Below are 19,130 nucleotides of genomic sequence, written 5' to 3'. Positions count from 1 at the left end.
GGAGCACCCGTGGGTTTTCCATGGAAGCGAGGTTTTGATAAACGGTGTCCCAGGTGTGAGTTTAACCCCCTTAAGGGCAGTGTCTGTGCCGAGTCTCTGGAGAAGGTGGTTTCAGGCCACAGCCACAGGCTGGGAGAAGCCCCTCCAGCACCTGGGCAAAAGGGGGGTGGTCCCAGGGGCTCACCTCGCATCAGGCCTGGGACGTCTCCGCCCCTCTTCTTCAGCTCGCCATAGCAGCCGTCACAGACCTTGGCCATCCGGTCCTTGAGGTACTTCAGAGGGTACTTGTTTCGGGAGCAGTTCCTGCACACGATCTGCAGGTGACGGGGCGGTGTCAGAGAGCTCTGGCCCCGGGCGCCCGCAGAGGGCTGGCATCCTCTCCATCCGCCGAGCCACCCCACCCGGCCTCCTCCAGGGCCCCTGTTCTGGCCAAGCTCCTCAGGTTGCTGTGCAGGTGCTTACCTGCTCTCCTTGTTTTAAACTGAGAGAAAATGGACATATGATGCTATATTCGCTCAGGTGTGCAACCAAGACTTGATATTTGTACCTATTGCAAAACGATCACCACAAACCGAGCGAACATCCATCACTAAAGTGACAAGTTATTTTTTCCTTGGGATGAGAATGTTTAAGAACTTAAAATGTATAACATGGTGTTACGCACAGCTGTCCCCATGCTGGAAGCCCCTGTTGGCCGCAATCCAGCCCTTCAATCCCAAGGATAATGACCCCGAATGCTCTGATTGCCTCCCTCCCTCCTTACCTCCTCCCGCCCTTTCTGTTTCTGAAAGCACGGTATTCAGTGTATTTGAATTAAGAATAATTTTTAAAACCTGTATTATTTCTTACTGACAGCGCACTGGTTCTGATACCATCTACGTTGCAGGAGCACGGGTTGACCCCTCTTTAGACACCTCATACCCACCACCAGAGTACCCATAATCCCCCACCAGTCCACTGGGCCCCCTCCTCTCTCTCTTGTAGTCTCAATTCTACAGTCAGATTTCTAGGGTGTGCTTTGGTTTAGTTCTGTTTCCTTAGGAATCACATCTCGTTAACCTTCACGGCGACATGAGCAGTGTGTCACGCTCATCGAGCATCTGGAACTTACACATAACAGCCACGTTGTTATGTCCATCACTGATGTGAGTGCTAACTAAATAGGCCACCAGTTGCATCTTTGTTTAACTGCTTCTGGATCTTTCTGGTTAGTGGTAGCACAACCACCAGAGCCAGGGGTGCCCTGTCCAGGTGAAAAGCCACCTTGGGTCACTGGTGCTCACAGCGCAGCTGTCCGGGGCCTCTGCCGGCGGCACACCTGAGGGACGCTGTCACTTTGCACAACAGACGTGTCCTGGAGAACCCATCTCTAAGTGAAAGGGGGGCAACTCAAAGCCTGCAGGTCACCTCGAGAATCTCTTCTTCCAGAACTAAGTTCAGTGCCTTTACACATAGGTACGGGACATTCTCTTCAAGCACACTGTGATGGTCTTGGTGGGGGTGGGGGGTGAAATGGCCTGGGGTTTGGAGCCCCAGTTCGAGGAGACCCGTAAAATGGGAATGACCAACCCCCACCTCTCAGGTTTGGTGTGAGCATCCCCGCGGGGGGCCGGGTGTGAAGCCCCTTCGGATGTCTCCAGGAGGGGCCACTCACCTTGCCACAGGCGTGGCAGTGATGACGCCTCAGGGTGAGGGAGAAGTCACAGCCGCAGTTCATGCACATCATGACGTGGGTGACGGGCACCAGGGTGGGGGGCCTCTCCCCTAGGCTGACCCCCAGTCTCTCTCGTATCTGGAGCGACAGAACCGGGCACGCAGTAAGGTCGCCTGGACAGGGCGTGCATGTGTGGGGGTGGCGTGGACACCAGCGCTACACCCCAACCCCACCCTCCAGGATGCTAGCATGGGTCAGAGGAGCCAAGGGGAGGAGCCCTGCTATGGCCTGCAAACCCCCAAGCCCTGCGGGAAGGTCTCTGGGGTGGGGGAAGAGTCAGGGCCCGAGTGGAAGGAGCTCCGTGTCCTCCCTGGCAAACCCGGGGCTGTGAGGCCGGTGTGGCATCCCAGGGCCCCACTCACCTCCACGCTGTGGTGGAAGGCGGCCAGCGCCTGGGCCTTGTAGTCCTCGGGGAGCGCCCTGCTCAGACAGCCGTGCCACTCGTCCCTCTCCGCACAGGAGCTGTGGGCGTGCGGAGTGACGGGCGTGTGCCAGCAGCCACTGCCTCCACCCGCTCAGTGTGGGCAGGGTGCCCCCGTGCCCCGTCCCAGGGTCTCATGTCCCACTGGGCACCTGCCAATCAGGCTTGCCCCTTGGCCTCCGCCTGCCAGCACCTGTGTGCCCTCGGGGCCTGCCCCCTCACCTGTGACCCAGGATGTGAGCGCTCTTCCTCACACCCCCGGGGCTCGTGGAGGGTCTGCAGTGGGCCATGGGATGATGACACACTTTGTGGGGGGGCAGAAGCACCATCCAAAAGCAAGGGGCACTAGGAGGGCTCTCAGGGTCCCACACTTTAGGAGGGACAGGCTGGCAGGGGACAGAGGGCTGGGTATCTTCCAGAGGAGAGTGGTGGACGGTAGTGGGCCAGGGCCAACTTCCCAGGCTCTCCACCTTCCTCCTCATGTGCCCAGACAGCTTCCCAGAGACCCATCCGATAAAGCAGACTTCCCACATTCCCCCTCTGCCTGGCAGGGCTTCCAGTCAGCTTCCTGGGAGGGCAGTGGCTGGAAATGATCGCCATGCCCACAAGGTGTCGCTGCCCCCTGAGCTAAGTGTGTGGTGTGCCCCCGGAAAGCTTGTGGCTGGGAGAAGAGAGAGCTAAGGCTTTGGGAGGGCGAGCCACAGCCTGGTGCTCTGTCCCTGGAAGGGGACGCATGGTCCTGCTCTCCTGGATGCTTCAGGCAGGAAGGGGACAGCCTGTTTGTGAGAGACTCCTCAAGGCCACAGGCCAAAGGGCAGTCCCACATGAAGACCGGAGTGACCTGTCACTGTTCTGTTTAGAAACTACACTCTGGGTCTCCTCATGCCTCTGATTTTACTAAGTAAGGAGAGACTATGGAGCTCCACCCAGGCATCACCTCCTCCAGGAAGTCTTCCCTTACTCTCCCAGATAGGAGGGTGAGTGGAGGTGCCTGAGACCTGACAGGTGTCTGCCGCAGGTCACTGCTGCCACCACTGCTTTGTCAGGGCAGTTATGTTCTGCATTCTAGCCTGTTCGTAATTATCCAGCCCTCAATGTGGACTCCCTCCCAGCAAATCAAGATTTAGATCGCTTGTGTCCTCAGCTATAGGAGCTGGTGCCGAGGAGCATCTAATTAATGCTTAACAAGCAAAGGTATCCACAAGAGGGCATGCAGGTTGGTGTGTGCTGGTCAAAGGTCACACCCAGCATCGCCACCCCAGGATACACACCAGCTGAAAGGAGGGACCCCTGTCTCACCCCCTCTAGGTCCAGAGTGGTTCCTGGCGGAAGTCACGCCTGCCTGGCTTCTGAGCCCTGAGAACTTGAGCTGGCCTAGCCCCAAAGGAGGAGAGGGGGGCCCTCTCCCTGCTTAAAGGGTATGACTAGGGACCCTGGGCAGCCTCAGGGCTAGAGGAGGAGCAGCCAGCCTTGAAAGGCAACACCCCCAAAGTGAGAGCAGGCAGGATGAGGCTGGTTCATCGCACCTCCTCTCTCTCCAGACTCTGGAGCTAGGTAGGGTGCACCATGCACATTTTTACTCGTCATAACTTTTAATTTTGCTGTAAAGACCCAATAACCTGCAGCATTTTTCATACACGAGATATAGCTAAACAATGGACTCCAGAAATCTCTGAAGTTCTATGCAAAGTTTTTTGTGTATGAACATTATTTTGGGGGAAAGAAGTCATAGTTTTCTCAGATTCTCAAGTGGGTCTGTGACCCAAAGATGGCCTAGAAACACGAGTATGAAAAGACCTTTGATCCAAATGGCTATCAAAACAGCATTGGCTGTTCCCAGCTTCCCCACCTTTTACATCAGATCCCTCTGAGCCCAGGCCCTCGCCCCACCCCTCCCTGTACCTGGCGGACAGGGTCAGGCAGGCCTCAGGGGTCTCGATCTTCAGGGCATAGGGCACTTTGTCCATCACGGGGCGGCTGACCTGGAAGAGCAACAGCAGCCTCAGGGTGGGGCGCCCACAGCCCACATTCTTCTCCCACCCCAGCCCTGAGTCCGAGTTTCCTCCTCTGTAAATGGTGAGCCTTTCTCTGCTGGCAGGTGCTGTGAGTGTGCCTGTGTACATGGTTTATGTGTGTGTGGTGGGACCCAGTTGCCAACCTGTCCATGGCCATCCACTCCCTCCCAGGAGGGTGGGCGGCATTCCTCTCAGTGCCCCCCAGAACCTTGAGCTTGACAGCACCTGCCCAGGGACACTCTCTTCATGGCTGTTCCCAGCAGCTCCTCAGCGGAACCTTTCACTCCAAGGAGAACCAACCTCTCCACCCCCTGAGCAAGGTACTTCTGCTTCCCTTCTCTCCTGTGAAAGGGCCTCCAGGGTCAAGAGACACCCCAATGCCCCTCACATCCCTCCTGCCACCTGCTGCCTCCATTTCCCACTCACATTTCACCCTGTCGCCCACCCCGGCTGAGCAGTCTCCTTCCTCACACCCTCCGCTCGGCCTCAGGCAGGCCCATCACTTGCAGCCCATGGCACGGAACCAGTCACACCGAGGCACACCTGATGGGTCCTTCTGGTGTTCGGGCCTCGCCCACCAGCTGGCTGGCATCTTGCTTATGTTTAAGAAATACCTGCCATTCAAGCAGGTATTTGCACACCTGGTTCATAGCAGCATGATTCCCAGAAGCCAAAGGGTGAAGCTACCCAGGTTCTGCCCACTGAGGAACAGAGAAGCAAAGCGTGGTCTGTGCGCCCAAGGAAACCGTGCTGGGCTTTAAAAAAGGACGTTCTGACACAGGCTGCAACCCAGAGGCAGCCGGAGGCCGAGGCCACTGGACCAAGTCAGAGGCACCTGCTATAAGCCACGTGGTGAAACAGGACGGTGAGTTCCACAGGGAGGAAGTGGCTGGGCACAGGGGTGGCAGGTACGTGCTTAATGGGTCGAGGGCTTTAGTTTTGAAAGATGAAAAAGTTCTGGAGATGAAGAGAAAAATACTGGATGGTTTCGCTGCCAGGAGGAACACAGGGAAACCAAACAAGGGATGAGGAAAAAAGGAAAACTAGCAGGCAAACTAGAAATCAGAGACATTCAGATGGGGAGGCAGAGGGGGAGAGTCAAAACGGGGGAGAGAAGAACACAGTAGACTATGGTGATGGTTCACGGGCGTCTTGGTGGTAGAAATTTTACAGGGATTACACCAGAGAGGAGAACAGACAACAATGTAAAAAAATATAAATAAAAATATATTAAGAAAAAGTTCTGGAGACGGACAGTGGTGATGGTTACACAGCATGTGAATATATTTACTGCCACTGTATACATTTAAATATGTTTAAAATGGTAAGTATGTTTCACCACCAATTAAAAAAAAGCTACAAACACCCTCTGTCCTTCCCTCTGAGTCTTTCCATATTCATCTTCTTTCTTCTAGAACACCTTCCCTCTCTTTTCTCCCCATCTGTCCAAATGTTATCCATCCTAATGGACTTGGCTCCCCTCCTCCAGGAAGCCCGCCTCCTCTTCCCTCTCCCTTGACATGTGCTATCCTAGTCCTGCTGTAATCCACACTATTCCTGGGGGCCCCTTCTTCCTGGTGGGTGTGTGGGCGCCCAGAAGCAGGGTGTCATCTCCTCCCACTCCCACTGCAGGGTGCCCACTGCCAGGCTCTTACCTTCATGCTGGCCACTGCCAATGTGCTCTTCAGCTGATACTTCCCATCCTTCTGGGGATACGTGTACAGGAGCACATCACTCATCTGGGGGAGGGAGGAACCTTGTCAGGCTGCGCTAGGGGTCTGTCCTGGAGAACCTGAGCTCCAGGGACCACGGGGGTTTTGTATTTCCCAGTGACCCCACAGAACAAATAACTCTGGGCTGGCACACGAGAGTGGTCCCCACAGTTCCGCTGTCAAGGAGAAGCTCCGGAGGAACAGATGCTGGTGCCCACGAGAAGGCCAGTACAGAATGTTCCCAGAGGACTAATTCATTGCAGCTCCTCCGAGGAAACAGCCCTCGCGTCTCTCAGCAGGTGTCCACCCGTGGAATACTACATGGCGAACAACAGGGGCCTGCCAAGGACACGTACCACATGGATGACTCTCGAGAGTACGCCGAGCGCCAGAGTCAAACGGGGAGGGGTGTGGGCTGCCTGGTCAGCGTGTGACGGCCTGGGATGCCAAATATCAGGTGGGGGAGGGAGTGACTGCCAAGGGCACCGGGGGCTCTCTGGGGCAGGGGAAACATTCAGTATCTTGACCCAGGTGGTGGTCACACGATGTGCATTTACTGCCATGCACGTAAGACTGCTGCGCTTTCTCTACATAAATTAGGCCTTAACAGCAGCTTAGTTAAGGAGGGGAGCGGGAGGGGGGAGAGGAGACAGGATGAGGGGAGCGCACTGCAGAGAGGGGGCTGGTGGTCCCCGTGCTCTGCGGCACCTCCAGTGACATAGTAGGTGCTCAATAAATATTTGCTGAAGGACCATCTGAAGCTCCTCTTCCCCTTCCGAGCAGGGCAGACAGGAAGAAGCGCTTCACCTCCCAGGAGAGAGTGTCTGTCCAGCTAACAGGCTCAGAGTTGGTGAAGACAACCCACGCTCCTGGGGCGGGCTGTCCTCGCCCACTCGGGCTGGGTGACTGTGGTCCAGCCGTTTCCTCTCTGAGCCTCAGCCTCCTCACCGACGTGAGGCCCTGGAGCCTCTGTGTGGGGGAGCCATCACAACTGGGGAGTTGTGGGGGCTGCCTGGGACCTGCCTCCTGGGGTCCCAATCAGCGAGGACTCAGGAGCGACAGGCTCTCTCCCTGCTGGTCACCAGGACACAGAATGGATGACTGTCCTGCCACTGGCAATTCTCAGGACCCTGCATCCCAGCCACAGCAGCTCGGAGCCCTGGTCCGCCAGGGAGCTGCCGTGTGGCCTCGGGACAGCCCTTCCTCTCTCTGGGCCTCACTGTCTCTGAGCGGAGCCAGAGCCAGAGCAGACCGGATGCCGGCAGACTTTTTTGCAAAGGGTCAGATCTAAATGTTTTAGTCTCTGGAGTTTACACGGTCCCTGTCACGGTTCCTGTCACGGCTCCTCACTCAGCCCAACGTGGCTGTGGATGACCCATAAGCTAAGGAATGAGGCTGTGTTCCAGCAGATCTTTACTAACACAAAGATCTCAGGAGCGACAACCCCAGATTCAGGGAACCTTTGAGCTCCTTCTGGTTCTGCTCTGCTCTTCAGGACCAGAGCTGGACACTCACCCTGTGCCCGGTGTGGCCAAAGCACTCCACCACACTCATGCAGGCTCCCCCAATCCATGGATGGAGAAACTGAGACCCAGAGGGGCTGGCCAGCCCGCCCAGGGTCAGAAAGCTGGGGTGGTGAGTGAGAGCCCCTCTGTTCTGATGTGCATAGGTATATTGGGGTGGCTCTGCCCTGGCCCCTCCTGGGGCCAGTGACTGGCCTGGCAGAGACTTGCTCACAAGCTGCCCAGAGCGGTCCCAGCCTCGCTGTGGCTGCCCCTCTGCAACTGCTGCCATGGCCATCAGCATGCCCCCTGAGGTTTTATGTGCACCTCCTAAATGCCCCAACCCTCCTCTCCTCTTCAAAGTCTGTCTCACAGCCCTGATCCAGAGGGACGAAGAGGAATTCCTCATGGAGGTGTGAGGGGGCATCTTTTGCACTGAGCTAGTTACCCATGGCCCACCTACTGCTTGGGGACACGGGGGCGATGGGGGACCCTGCCACAGCCTTGCTGAAACCCATGTGTCATGAGAAGATGCCCAGACTTTGCTCTGCAGTTAAGATTGTTATAGGAACGGGCCCCCACGAGGACGGGGAATTCCCAAGCATGCGCTCCCAGCTGCGTCCTGCCCAGGGCCCTGTCACCTTCTCCCAGATGTTCCTCTAGCACTCGACGCCCACTCAGGGGAAGGCCCTGTGCTGATGGAGAGAGAAGGGGACCCAGCGCAGACCTTGGGGGAACGGGTGGTCTAGTAACAGGGGAGTTGGGGGAGACCCGGCCTTTCATCATGATAGGGGAGCTCTGATGGAGCGTCAGACTGGATGCTGGAGGGAGGCTGGAGCAAGAAGGGTAGGGGCGGAGGAGGGAGGGGTGAGACATCTGATAGAGGTGACCTTTGAGCCCCACTTGAAGGGTAAAGAGGGTTTGCAGGGCAGAGAAGTGGGTTCCCAAAGAGCCCTTGTTTGAGGGCCGGTGAGTGAGAGATGAGGACAGATGAGACAATGACGCTGTGCCTTTGGCATCGAAGGTCCCCAAGAGAGGCACAGGGAGAGGCAGGGCTTGGCCCCAGATGGTGGCCAGATGGGGAAGGGCTGGGGCCTCAGTGGCATTCCCTCAGCTCCCTCATTTCAGGAGGGACAACTCCCCAGGACACGGGAAGGGCTTGGTGAAGCGCTGGTCCCTCATTCAGAGCCGATGTTTGACCCCACAGCCCGTGCACCATCCTGGACTATCTCTGTCCCGGAGAAGGGCAGACTTGGGGCAACCCAGTCCTGGGCCCCAACTCCTTTCAGGGCTGTGCTGGGACAAAGGAAGCTAGTGACTACGCAGCCCTTGGTAGGGGGAGGACCTGTGGCCCATGGGGCAGTAGGAGAAGCTTCTTAGTAATTCAAATAAGCTGCATCTATGTGCCTCATTTAATTCCTCCCGGTTCCCAGTTACTCCTGGGGACTTGCTCATGGTTTCCTGTTGCTCATGGGAAATCAGAGGCTGGGATGTCTGTCTTGTCTAAGGGTTAAGGAGAGTTAAATGCCAGGTCAGGACCCAACTGCTCAGACTAGCTCTTTACCACATAGATGGCCCTAAATTCAAGAATGTGGATTTTTTTCTCAATAGAAAATTAAAATACTAAGTCTCCAAAGGAGAACAAGGGATGGTGCTCCCCACCCCCACCAACTGAACTCCAAGCCCAGGGCCGGGCCACTGGACAGGGGCTAAGAGCTCTGGTATCAGCAGCCACGGGGTGGGCATCCCTGCCTCACAGGCTGGACGCTGGTGCTCGGTCTGCCTGTGAATCCAGAGTGTGGCCATGGAGAGTTGCCTCCTGTTCATGCCCTGGGACTCCGTCCCGCACACCCCCACACCTGAGCAGACCTGGCCATGCCCACCTCCTCTCTGGACCTGGTGCTAAGGTGCTTCCTTAGAGATTGCCAGTTTAAGGAAGTCCTGGCTTGGGCAGGTTTCAGATGGGAACAGGGATCACTGATTTGGGCGACATTCCATTCAAATAATAAATGGGGTAGGGGTAAAGTCTCCGCTTGCCAGAAAGCTCAGCTGTACAGAAGGATTCTGTCTTTAAGAGCCCACCCTGTCCTCATCCTCCTCCTGGGAGACCGGCCCTAGAACACTTCACAGACCCTGAGAGTCTGGGACTTGGGTTTGGGGGCCAGGGACTTACCAAGAACAGGTGCCGCGGGCGTCTGTTTCTCCCTGCTACTTTCATCAGAGTCCCTTCCTTCAGAAACTCCTGTGGAGAGAAGCAGAGGCCAGCTGTCAGGCTGGAGCATCCTTGTTCAGCCTTCCTGCAGCACCCCACCTTGAAGGACAAGCCCCAGACACTGTTCTGGTCCAGACAACGACCCTGTTGCTGCCCTGAGCAGCTGGCAGTCCCTTCAGAATGGAGATCCTGAAAGTCTGCTAGAACAGCTGGAGACCTGTGAAGAGCGCTAAGCCCCCTCAGTGCTGGAGCAGACACAGCAAACACCGAAGTGATGGCCCAGGCCCAGGATCTCAGACCAGGGAGGTCCCGCCCCTTTGGTTTTGAGCTGAGTGTTATGTTTGTTATTGTTGTTATTATTATTTGGAAGCTTAAAAGTGGGTACAATTGTCTTTTTAAAATGTTATTTTATTTTTTAGCAAGAAAAAGGATTTATTTACATATGGAGTGAGCAAAGGGAGAGCTAAGAGAGAGGAGAAGAAAATCTACTGGCCGGCACGTGGCCGATGCGCCGTCCTGCACATAGGCGGTGTCCGCTGACCAGAGGACCAGGTGCGGCTGAAGCAGCCAAAGGGCAAAAAACATGATTTTTAAAAATGCTTTGTTGGGCTCTTGAGAGTTGGTTTTCCTGATTTCTCAGGAATGCTGGGAAGCGAAGTATTTTGGGGGTGTCTTCCCAGTGGTGGAGAGCACCATAGGGAGCACTGCACCCCAGTGATGCTGCTTCTGCCCAACGAGTCCAGCAAAGCCCACCTGCCGCCTGCTCACACCCGTCTCGGGCACACAGCACCTGCAGCCAGCCCACCAGGCCAGCCCAGCCTAACGGTGGGCTTCTCGGAGCCTGCCACTCGCCAGGCTGCCCCCACCCTGCCCATGTGGCGTGCACTCACCCTTCCTGGCTGGAGGAGGTCCCCCTGGCCCCGAACACTGTGCTCGATGTGGACCAGCTTCTGCAGGTTTTCCTGTGGGTGGGAGCGGGGTGAGGGGGAGAGATCAGGGCCTCTTGGAGGGGTCTTATCTCCTTGGTAAGGGGCAGCACTGCTTCTTCTTCAGAGCAGCAGCATGGAGCCCAAAAGGCCTGGCCCAAATCAGACCTCCTGACTGTGACAGGACAGGGAGCTGGACCCAGGTCTGAGCCAGGCATATCCACCAGATGTGCAAACCATCATCAGGCCAGCCCATCCAGGGACCTGGGGAAATGGGCAGGGTTTTGTGTCAGCCTGTACCATAGCTCCTCCTGGCCCCCTGCACTGCCCCCAGTCCTCCTTGTGAGCACCTGGTAGAAACTCCTAGAAAAGAGTTTGCAAGTGACTGCTGATGTCCCTCATGTCTGGGTTCCGTGTTATTCTAAACTGCTCCCCCACCCATTCTTGACTTTTAAGAATTCACTGACATTTTAGCGGCTTTCTTCTCACCCTCCTTTATGCCAACACCCCTGCTTCTTGCTCATCCCCAGAGGTACGGCTATTCCAGGGCCTCTTATCCCCGTGCCAGTGCCTGTCAGTCACTGGGACTTGGGCCAGTGGGCACCTCGGGATGCAGCCACCAGCAGGCAAAGAGTCACCAGCGGGAGAAGAGTCCTGACTGCACCTTGCCAGGCTCTTCTCCCATGGGGGCGGGGCGGGGGGGGGTTCAGCTTTCTGCACAGACAGAACCAGGAACAGTTGAGGGATCCTGACCCACGTCCGCTGGACAGGCCTTTTCAGGCTGACTCTCTGCACCTGGTTTTCACCTCAGTGGTTCATTTTCGAATGTGACCCTGAGTGAGGCTCACGGGGCACCTGCCCCACACTTAGGATGCTCATTATTGCTTTTAATCTGGGGTGCTGCGCAGGGGGGATGAGGCCTACCTCTTCACATAGCGGATGGCCAGTGGGACTGACGCTCCCCAGCCACGCCCATAAGCAGCTTGGACCCGTCTCCTCCCTGGGTGGTGGGTTTTCATGGTTACTCTCCCCCTGAGGTCCCACCCTGGGTTGCTGAAATCTGGATGTTCCAGGCCTTATGGGGACGTCAGCTCAGAGGAGAAGCCTTGGACCAGACATCAATGGGGTATCAGGCCTCACAGTGAGACCAGGTGGGCATTCCCATGGCACCCAGAAAGGAAAAAATGGTCAACCCATATTTATACCCAGAGAAAGTACCTTGCAAGACTGAAGGTAAGTTGAACAATTAAGTCAATGGGTGATGGACTGTGGGAGCCAGGTTTCTTACTGTTGGAGTGGAAATTTACAGATAACCAAGGAAAAGAGGCTAGAATTCGGCCATGTGACCGTGATGAGAGATGGGGACGTCAGTCAGAAGTCATGTTCACTTAATAAAAATACAGAAGGTCATGAGTAGAAAATCTACTAATAGGAATATACACATGGGCTAGTGTTTATCTTTCTTTGCTTTGTCAGTTGAGAGGGGTTAAAGTAAATGGTACCCCAGCAGCAATAAACACACCTGGCACCCAAATCTTGGTCTCTACTACCATTATCTAATTAAAGGAGCCAGAAATCCTTGGAAAAATGGGTCAAGAAATATATAAGCTGAGCCTGGGGCATCCATAATGTCAGAAAACAAGGAAGTGCCCAAATAAACACATACCCCTCAAAACCTGCATTGATGGGAGTGTGTGATCAGGGCACATGAACCAACTGAATGGATTCCCAATGGTCAAAGCTGCAACAATTTGGGAAATAAATACAGTGGCATGGGGTTGTAACCCAAACATAAAATAAGTATCTATGAGTCTACTGATCTAAGTGAATGATTTAATTATAATGATTGACTACATTAATAAATAAGGGAGGAGAGACATCACTCCCTTGCAGAAGATTTCCTAATTTAGGTTCTCCATTCTGAAGGAGAGAAGGCATAACTATCCGTCCCCAAATGTGTGTTCCACATGGAGACCTTCTATAGACAAGGTAGGGAGGAGGAATAACTTCATTTGTGGAGAAACCTGACAAGTGCGACCTCGGCCAGGTGAGCTCAAGGTCAATGATGACCACCACAAATCATGCTGTAGGTACAGGTATCCAACCTCTACCTCACCTGCCCTGTTCCACCATTCAGCCGAGCTAGTGTCCTGCCACCATGCCTATGCCAGTCCAGTGTCTCTTCCCGGCATACCCTTCCCCCATCTGCCACAAGCACTCATACCAATGAGGAAGGGACAGCTCCCCTCTCTGAAGCTGACAGCATTTTCTCTCTGCCTTATGATGTTCACCATGGCTCTTTGAGTCCACATGATTACTGTTCCACTCAGCTGTGATTTCTCAAGGGCTGTGATGTCTTATTTCTGTACCTCCAATGCCCAGCCTGACCCATACTAGCTAAGCAACTGCTTAGCAAACACACCGCCTTCCCTCCCATCTCTGCCTGTGAAGGCATCACTAATAGATCACGAACTCTGTTCCATGTTGCTGGGCCTCAGCCTTAGAATCATCTGGGTCTAACGCTCTAGCACATTTACGGCTTAGCAGAGCAGAAAGTATGTGGACACCAGGAACCTATTAACTGCTCAGAGAGAGTTGGGATATGCCTTGAGAAGGGTGATCCTTGGAAGAAACCCAATAAAAGCCCTGATTGGTGTAGACAAACACTGGAATCACACACATAAGATCTAGAGCTATGAGCTCTCCAGAGGAGTGGGTCTCAATCTTTTCTGAGCAGAACATTCACCTGGGTGCTTGATAATCATTTCTACCCTCAGATATTCTGAAGAGGAAGATCCCAGAGGTGCTGAGAAATCTGCAGTTTACAGAGCATTTCTGGAACTGATGCCTCAGACCACAGTTGGTATTTTACTCATCAGGTCTGTGTGAGCCTGGAGCCTTCCTCCTTGTCTGAATGGCGAGCTGGAGGCCCAGAGAAGGACACACAGGACCTGAGAATCCAAGGTTCTTGTGTCTTGTGAGATAAATGGCTGCCTGCAGCCCCCAGAGGTGGAACAGCACAAGGCGGACCTGGGCAAGGTGAAGGGGGTCCTGGAACTTGTACCCCAGGGAAGGTGCCTAGGGGATGGACTTACCCCTTGTTCCATGCTGTCATTAGCATGGTCTGTGATTTTGGAGATGAGGGTCAGTGCACCTGAGGAGGGAAGCAGAGCAAATGTCAGGGACGTTTGTGGGGGGCCAGGCTGGTCACCCCCATGCTTGCCTCTTCCCATCTATTATCCCCATCCCCAAGCCCCATGCATGCCCCCCTCGCAGCCCAACATTCCCTGAGGTTGCTATCCTCACAGGACCTTGCCTGTGGGTGGGACTGTATTTCCTCACGGTAGGGTCAGGTCACAGGCCTAACCTCTGGTCTACCATTGCTTTCTAAGTGGATAGTGGTCTGACCACTCTGTGCCTCACTTTCCCTGTCAGGGAAACTACAGGGACAGATACATAGAATTGAGGGGAAAACCTGGAGCCTAGGGAGAGATGTCAGGCCAGGCCCCATCTGCTACTATCGACTCTGGTCACCCCTTCTCTTCTGACTAACATCTGCACCTCCTGGGGAGTCCCAGTGGTTGAGGTGGGAGGAGAGTATCTCAGAAGCCCAGAGGCTTCAAGCACCAGCTGGTGGGAGGGGGCTCTGTCCTGGGCCTGGAACTGGTGTAGAGTCCAGAACTGGGTCCAGGGGAAACAGGAATGTGTCTCCTCCTCCAGGCTCACGCTGGACTTACCCTGTGTGTTCTCGTACTCAGCGGAGTCCGGGCAAAGGTTATTTAAATAATCTGTAGGCAGAACAAGAGCCAGTGTCAGTGTGCCTGGGAGACTGGCACCCCCGGTCCACAGCAGGAGCCCCTCTCTCCAAAAGCAGAGAAGTTCCATAACAGGACATCCATCCTCTCACCCCATCACAGCACCACACTCGCACAAGCCCAGGCCCCCAGGGCCACCACGAACATCCCACCGCCACTGCGAGCCAGCCGTTCACTCACTCCCCAAACATTTACAGAGCCCCTGCTGTGTGTGTGCCACTGGCTATGCCTTTGGGATACAGATGTGAAGGGCAGGTGAACCCCGTCTTCAGGAGGCATACTGGAGTGTGATGTGTTGGACCATTCGTGCATGTACACCGCAAGGCTCCACCTGGCTCACCCCTCCATGACCACCACCCTCCATCTCACCTTTTTACTGTGGCAATGCTGGCCTTCTTGCTATTTCTTGAACATGCCAAGCTCGCCCCTGCCCCAGGGCCTTTGCACTCACTATTCCTCCACCTGGCACTCTCTTCTCCCAGGTCTCCCCAGGGCTCATGTCCTCACTGTGCTGAGCTCTGTTGAATGTCACCGCCTCAGAGAGGTCGCCTCAGAGTGTATACTCGCTGCAGCTCCCTGCCCGCTGTCTCCTTCACCTGCTTTCTTTTTCTCCTGAACTCTGATCACAAACGGGTTCTATTTTTCTTTCCTTCTTTGTTGGCGTACAAGCTCCTCAGCGTGACACCGCCTGACTGCTGAATTCCCTGTTCTCTCTCCAGCATCTAGCACGGGGGGCTGATCCTGAGCTGATGTTCAGTTTAGTATTTGCCGACTTAGTTGAGTGAATGATTCTACCCCCTTGTGCACTTTTCTTACAGTCCTGGTCACTCCCTGGAGTTACACGCAACCATCTCTACGTCCACCTCCCCCGCAGGAAGGCCAACTCCCCAGGGCAGGGGTCTTTGCCCATTTGGGAGGCAGCTGGGAAAATGGGCCTGTCCTCAAGGACAGGCGTGGGTGTTTCTGGCAAGTGTAAGGAGGGGAGGAGAGTGTGCAGGGAGGGAAGGGAAAAGGACCTAGGCCGGAGCCCCAGAAATGCTGGCATTTTTGGCCCGTGCAGGGAGAGTGGCCCTTCATGGAGGGGGTGTCAGCGGTGGAGGGGCGGGGGGAGGAGAGAACATCACTCAAAAGCTCTGCGGGAAAGCGGCAGCACCTGGCTAGTGGCAAAGGTACAAAGAGCGCCAGCATGCCCGAGTGGCGAACACCCACTGATGTCCGTCAGGAGGGCTTGGTGACAAGAACCACGTGAGTGCGATGAGAAGATTCCTGCTGCGGGGAGCAGATGCAGGGTGGGCTGGAGGGGGCTGAAGGAAGGCACAGGATGCCCGGAGTGGGGTTCCACAGTGCTGTGGGCCCACAGCTCTGCTGGAGGGGAAAGGAGGTCACAGCCTGGCACCTCTGCAGGGGCAGGCGCAGGAAGTGAGCCTGAGCCTCCCCCACCCCTGATGGCCTCGTGGGAGAGAGGTTGTGATCACACACCTACCCAGACCCCTCCCTTCCCCCTCATCACCTCAGTACGCCTGCCCTCCCCAGGGCCCACCTGTGAGGAGTACTTGGTATTGGAAGAGCCGCTGAACCACCCTCAGCAGCCGGTGCTTCGAGTTCTGGCCGCCTCCTGGCAGGCTCTGCTGCTCCCGAGAGACAAGGACAAAACTCCATCAGCGATCCCTGCGACCCACACACACCACCCCATTCTCATCTCAGCTGGCCTTCGCCCTCCCGCTACAGAACCAGGCTCCCCTCCTCCAGGAAGTCCTCCTAGATTAGCACCACCCCCCGTGACAATTCAGTCCTCAGGCCCATGACCTGTGCTGCAGAAAAACATGCCTTTCCTGGGCCTTGCATCCAGTATTAGTGATAGAAAAGAGACCCCTATTTTTTCTGCCAGTAACCAAATCCCTAATATGTGACCATTTGCTGGTCATTTCTGTGGCTGGGGCCCAGTTTGCATCATACTTTTCTACTGGGATGGGAGGATGGCCACTGAAGCTATGCCTGTGGCTGGGCTCACCACGTTGGCATCCATGGCTCAACAAGGATATTCTGTGTTCCCCACCCCATCCCACCCCACCCCACCCCACCCCACCAGGTGTTTCCCCTGCCCCCTGCCTCACACCTCCCAAGAAGCCCCACTGCTTGGCATTAAACCGTTTGGTACCCATGCCCAAGTCCTTAAAGCAGGTGCCCAGGGGAGCAAGGAACCCACCTCAAATTCGTGGACGGCAGCTGCCAGCCGGGGAGAGTGCAGGCAGTTCTCCCCCAGCAGGCTCAGGCACCTGTCGAACTGCAGGATGTGGGCCGCATGGTGGTCAAAGTCCTGCTCCCGGGCCAGGAAGAGGTCAGCCACCTTCTGCTGGCCCTCCCTGAAGAGGGGCAGGGGACAGGACAGTGAGGGCTCAGCCCCTGAACAGGGGCATCCCAGCCTGACCCCACTGTGGTGCTCTTACTTTGAGCAAATCTTGGGCCTCGGCTCCCCCACCCGTCACAGGGAAGACCCTGGCCCCACAGGACGGGGTTGGGAGCGGGGGGCAGCTCACCAGTGCAGCAGCCGCTCCTCCAGCTCCTCCAGGAGCCCCTGGTGCAGCTCGTGGATGGCGGGGAGCTCACTCAGGCCGCGCCTCAGCTCCTCCCTGGACGACCCATTCTTGCCCTCTTGGTCCATCTCATCCAACGCCCGGGTGACAGCTCCATGGAAATCCTGAAACCCCGAAAGGTCTGTGACGCGCACTGACAGGAGAGGCCCGGCTGGCAGGCTGCAGAGGCAGAGGAGCCCTGGCCAAGCATGGCCTTGGGACCTCTGGCTGCTGTCCCCTGCATTCTCATCCGCAAAACACAGGTGATACACAGGCCTGGGGATGCCCAGGAGCACACCACTCCCGGCACGGAGTGGGCCGTTCCTTCTTTGCAGGAACCTGGGTGCTTGTCCCTTTTACAAGAGGGGTGAGGAGCTGGATTCCTGCTCTGGAGAAACATCCAGCCCCTGCGCCCCACAGTCACTCAGAGTCGAAGAGCTTGGGCCCGGAGCTGGCTCAAAGTAGCGTCTACAGAAATCACCTGCGGTCACTCCTGCGAGTGCTGAGCAGTGACCTGGCGTGAGGAGGCCGACTCCATGAGCGTGTTCAGGCGTGGTGCTAAGACAGCACAAAGGAATACGATGCTGTTTGTGCATAGAATTACAGAAAATGAACAGTGGAAAAGGCTAAAGGGAAAAGGGGAGAAACGTCAATTGGGGCTGTGCAGGGATAACTCAGGAATGCTTACTTTTCCCTTCTTGTCTCTGTTTTCTGAAATTGCTACTATCATGCTTACTTTAAAAATTAAACTAATGTTGGGCCTCCCCGGTGGCGCAGCGGTGGAGCGCTGGGTTGCGAGGCTGCCCGCGGCCTCTGCGGTGCCGGTTCGATCCCCGGCTGCTCCCCGGCCACCGGAGGAGGGTCCCACATGGCGCGCAGACCTCTCCTGCCGCCCGCTGCTCCCCTCAGCAGTGTACTTCGGTCCTTCTGCCTGCTCTGCCCCTCGCTCTGGCTCTGGTGAATTCTCTCACCCTCCCGCGCTTCTGACTGTGCCCAGTGCATGTATAAACAAAACAGACAAGCAAACAAATAAAGAAAGAAAAACATGCCTCTATTAAAAAAAAAAAAATCTTAAAAAAATTAAAAAAAAAAATTAAACTAATGTTAATAAACATTAAAAGAACAAAGCATGCAAGACTGCTCACAACCAAAATATTTTATCTTCAAACACACCTGTTCTTGCAGGTCTATAGTTTTAAATACACAGGGTACCTGAAACCACCTGAAAACATGCAGTGATGCACAGAGGGAGGCTCAGCTCAGGCGCTGTGTCACCCAGACAGATGGGGAAGGTCGAGTCACCTTTACGCCTTTAAAGTAAGTCAGACCTTGCTTGATTGCCTCCCTGACAGTGAACTCATTACTGGGCAGACAGTTAATTCCATTGCTAAACAGTTCTCACTGCTAGAAAGGTCTCCGTGTGTAGACTCTGAGGGGGGAAGTACCCAAGAGGAAGGACAGCCCTTCCCCCAGGAAGGCTTTCTGGTCTCTCTTCTCAGTAAAGGAGAAGAGAGTAGGGGCTTGCAGGTGACAGGAGGGGACAGGAAAGAGGGAGGTGGGATGGGGCACAAGCAAAGGGGGAGAAAGAAAGAAGATAGAGAAAGAGGAGGCAAGACATGGAAGAGATGATGGAGAGAGGGAGACAGATGAGGAAAGCAGAGGCTGGGGCGGTCTCCCTAGAGCTGCCTGTGGAACATCCGTGAAGAGGCCGCCATCGCTGGCAGATGGGGATGCAGATGTGGTGGTGACTGAGGTCTCCACATCCTGAGTTCCGCAGCCCGTCAGGCATTGGCCTGTTGCTGCCACCACCTGCTCTGCCAGGACTTGGGGGAGCGGACAGGCTGCCCAGTCTGGCTGAGGGTCCCAAGGATGGAGTGGAGCTGGTTCCTGTCAGAGGCCCCATCTGGAGTAAATCAAGGTCTGGGGAATCCTTCAGTCCCATCACCAAGGTCAGCAACCAGTGGCTGGATTCTCGAAGGCATGTGTGCCCTCATGTGGGGGCTAAGGCTGCAGCTCTGAGTAGAAACTGAGCCTCTTTGAGCCTGACCTAGCAAAGCCTTTTCCTGTTACGTGCTTAGGAGACAAAGTGTGACTCCCGTGCCAGGGGGCAGCCAGAGGGAGGTGGTCTTTAACTCGCCTCTCTTCCCACAGTGCCTCCCGGGCCGTGGGCCCCGCGGAACCTGCCGTGGAGGTGAGATTGCTGAGCTGAGCAGGAGCGCCCAGGCAGGAGGGCTGTGAGT

The 19,130-nt window shown here is 55.6% G+C and overlaps 1 protein-coding gene across 1 annotated transcript in view; it reads right to left on the bottom strand.

The window, feature by feature from the left end:
• Positions 1 to 19,130, bottom strand: part of FGD5 (FYVE, RhoGEF and PH domain containing 5) — a gene marked incomplete at its 3' end in the record, with an annotated part of 78,314 nt that overhangs the window by 6,403 nt on the left and 52,781 nt on the right. Inside the window, exons 5-16 of the mRNA XM_084247927.1 lie at positions 16,855 to 17,015; positions 16,524 to 16,680; positions 15,858 to 15,945; positions 14,240 to 14,290; positions 13,598 to 13,656; positions 10,467 to 10,538; positions 9,538 to 9,606; positions 5,806 to 5,889; positions 4,038 to 4,117; positions 2,077 to 2,176; positions 1,655 to 1,792; positions 185 to 314 (exon numbers count right to left, since the gene is read on the bottom strand). Coding sequence (XP_084104053.1) covers positions 185 to 314; positions 1,655 to 1,792; positions 2,077 to 2,176; positions 4,038 to 4,117; positions 5,806 to 5,889; positions 9,538 to 9,606; positions 10,467 to 10,538; positions 13,598 to 13,656; positions 14,240 to 14,290; positions 15,858 to 15,945; positions 16,524 to 16,680; positions 16,855 to 17,015 — 1,189 coding nt within the window. The remainder of the gene's footprint in view (positions 1 to 184; positions 315 to 1,654; positions 1,793 to 2,076; positions 2,177 to 4,037; positions 4,118 to 5,805; positions 5,890 to 9,537; positions 9,607 to 10,466; positions 10,539 to 13,597; positions 13,657 to 14,239; positions 14,291 to 15,857; positions 15,946 to 16,523; positions 16,681 to 16,854; positions 17,016 to 19,130) is intronic.

Source organism: Talpa europaea (genome assembly GCF_964194135.1).
Source record: "Talpa europaea genome assembly, chromosome: 11".
NCBI lineage: Eukaryota > Metazoa > Chordata > Mammalia > Eulipotyphla > Talpidae > Talpa > Talpa europaea.
This window is presented reverse-complemented; position numbering and strand designations above follow the sequence as displayed.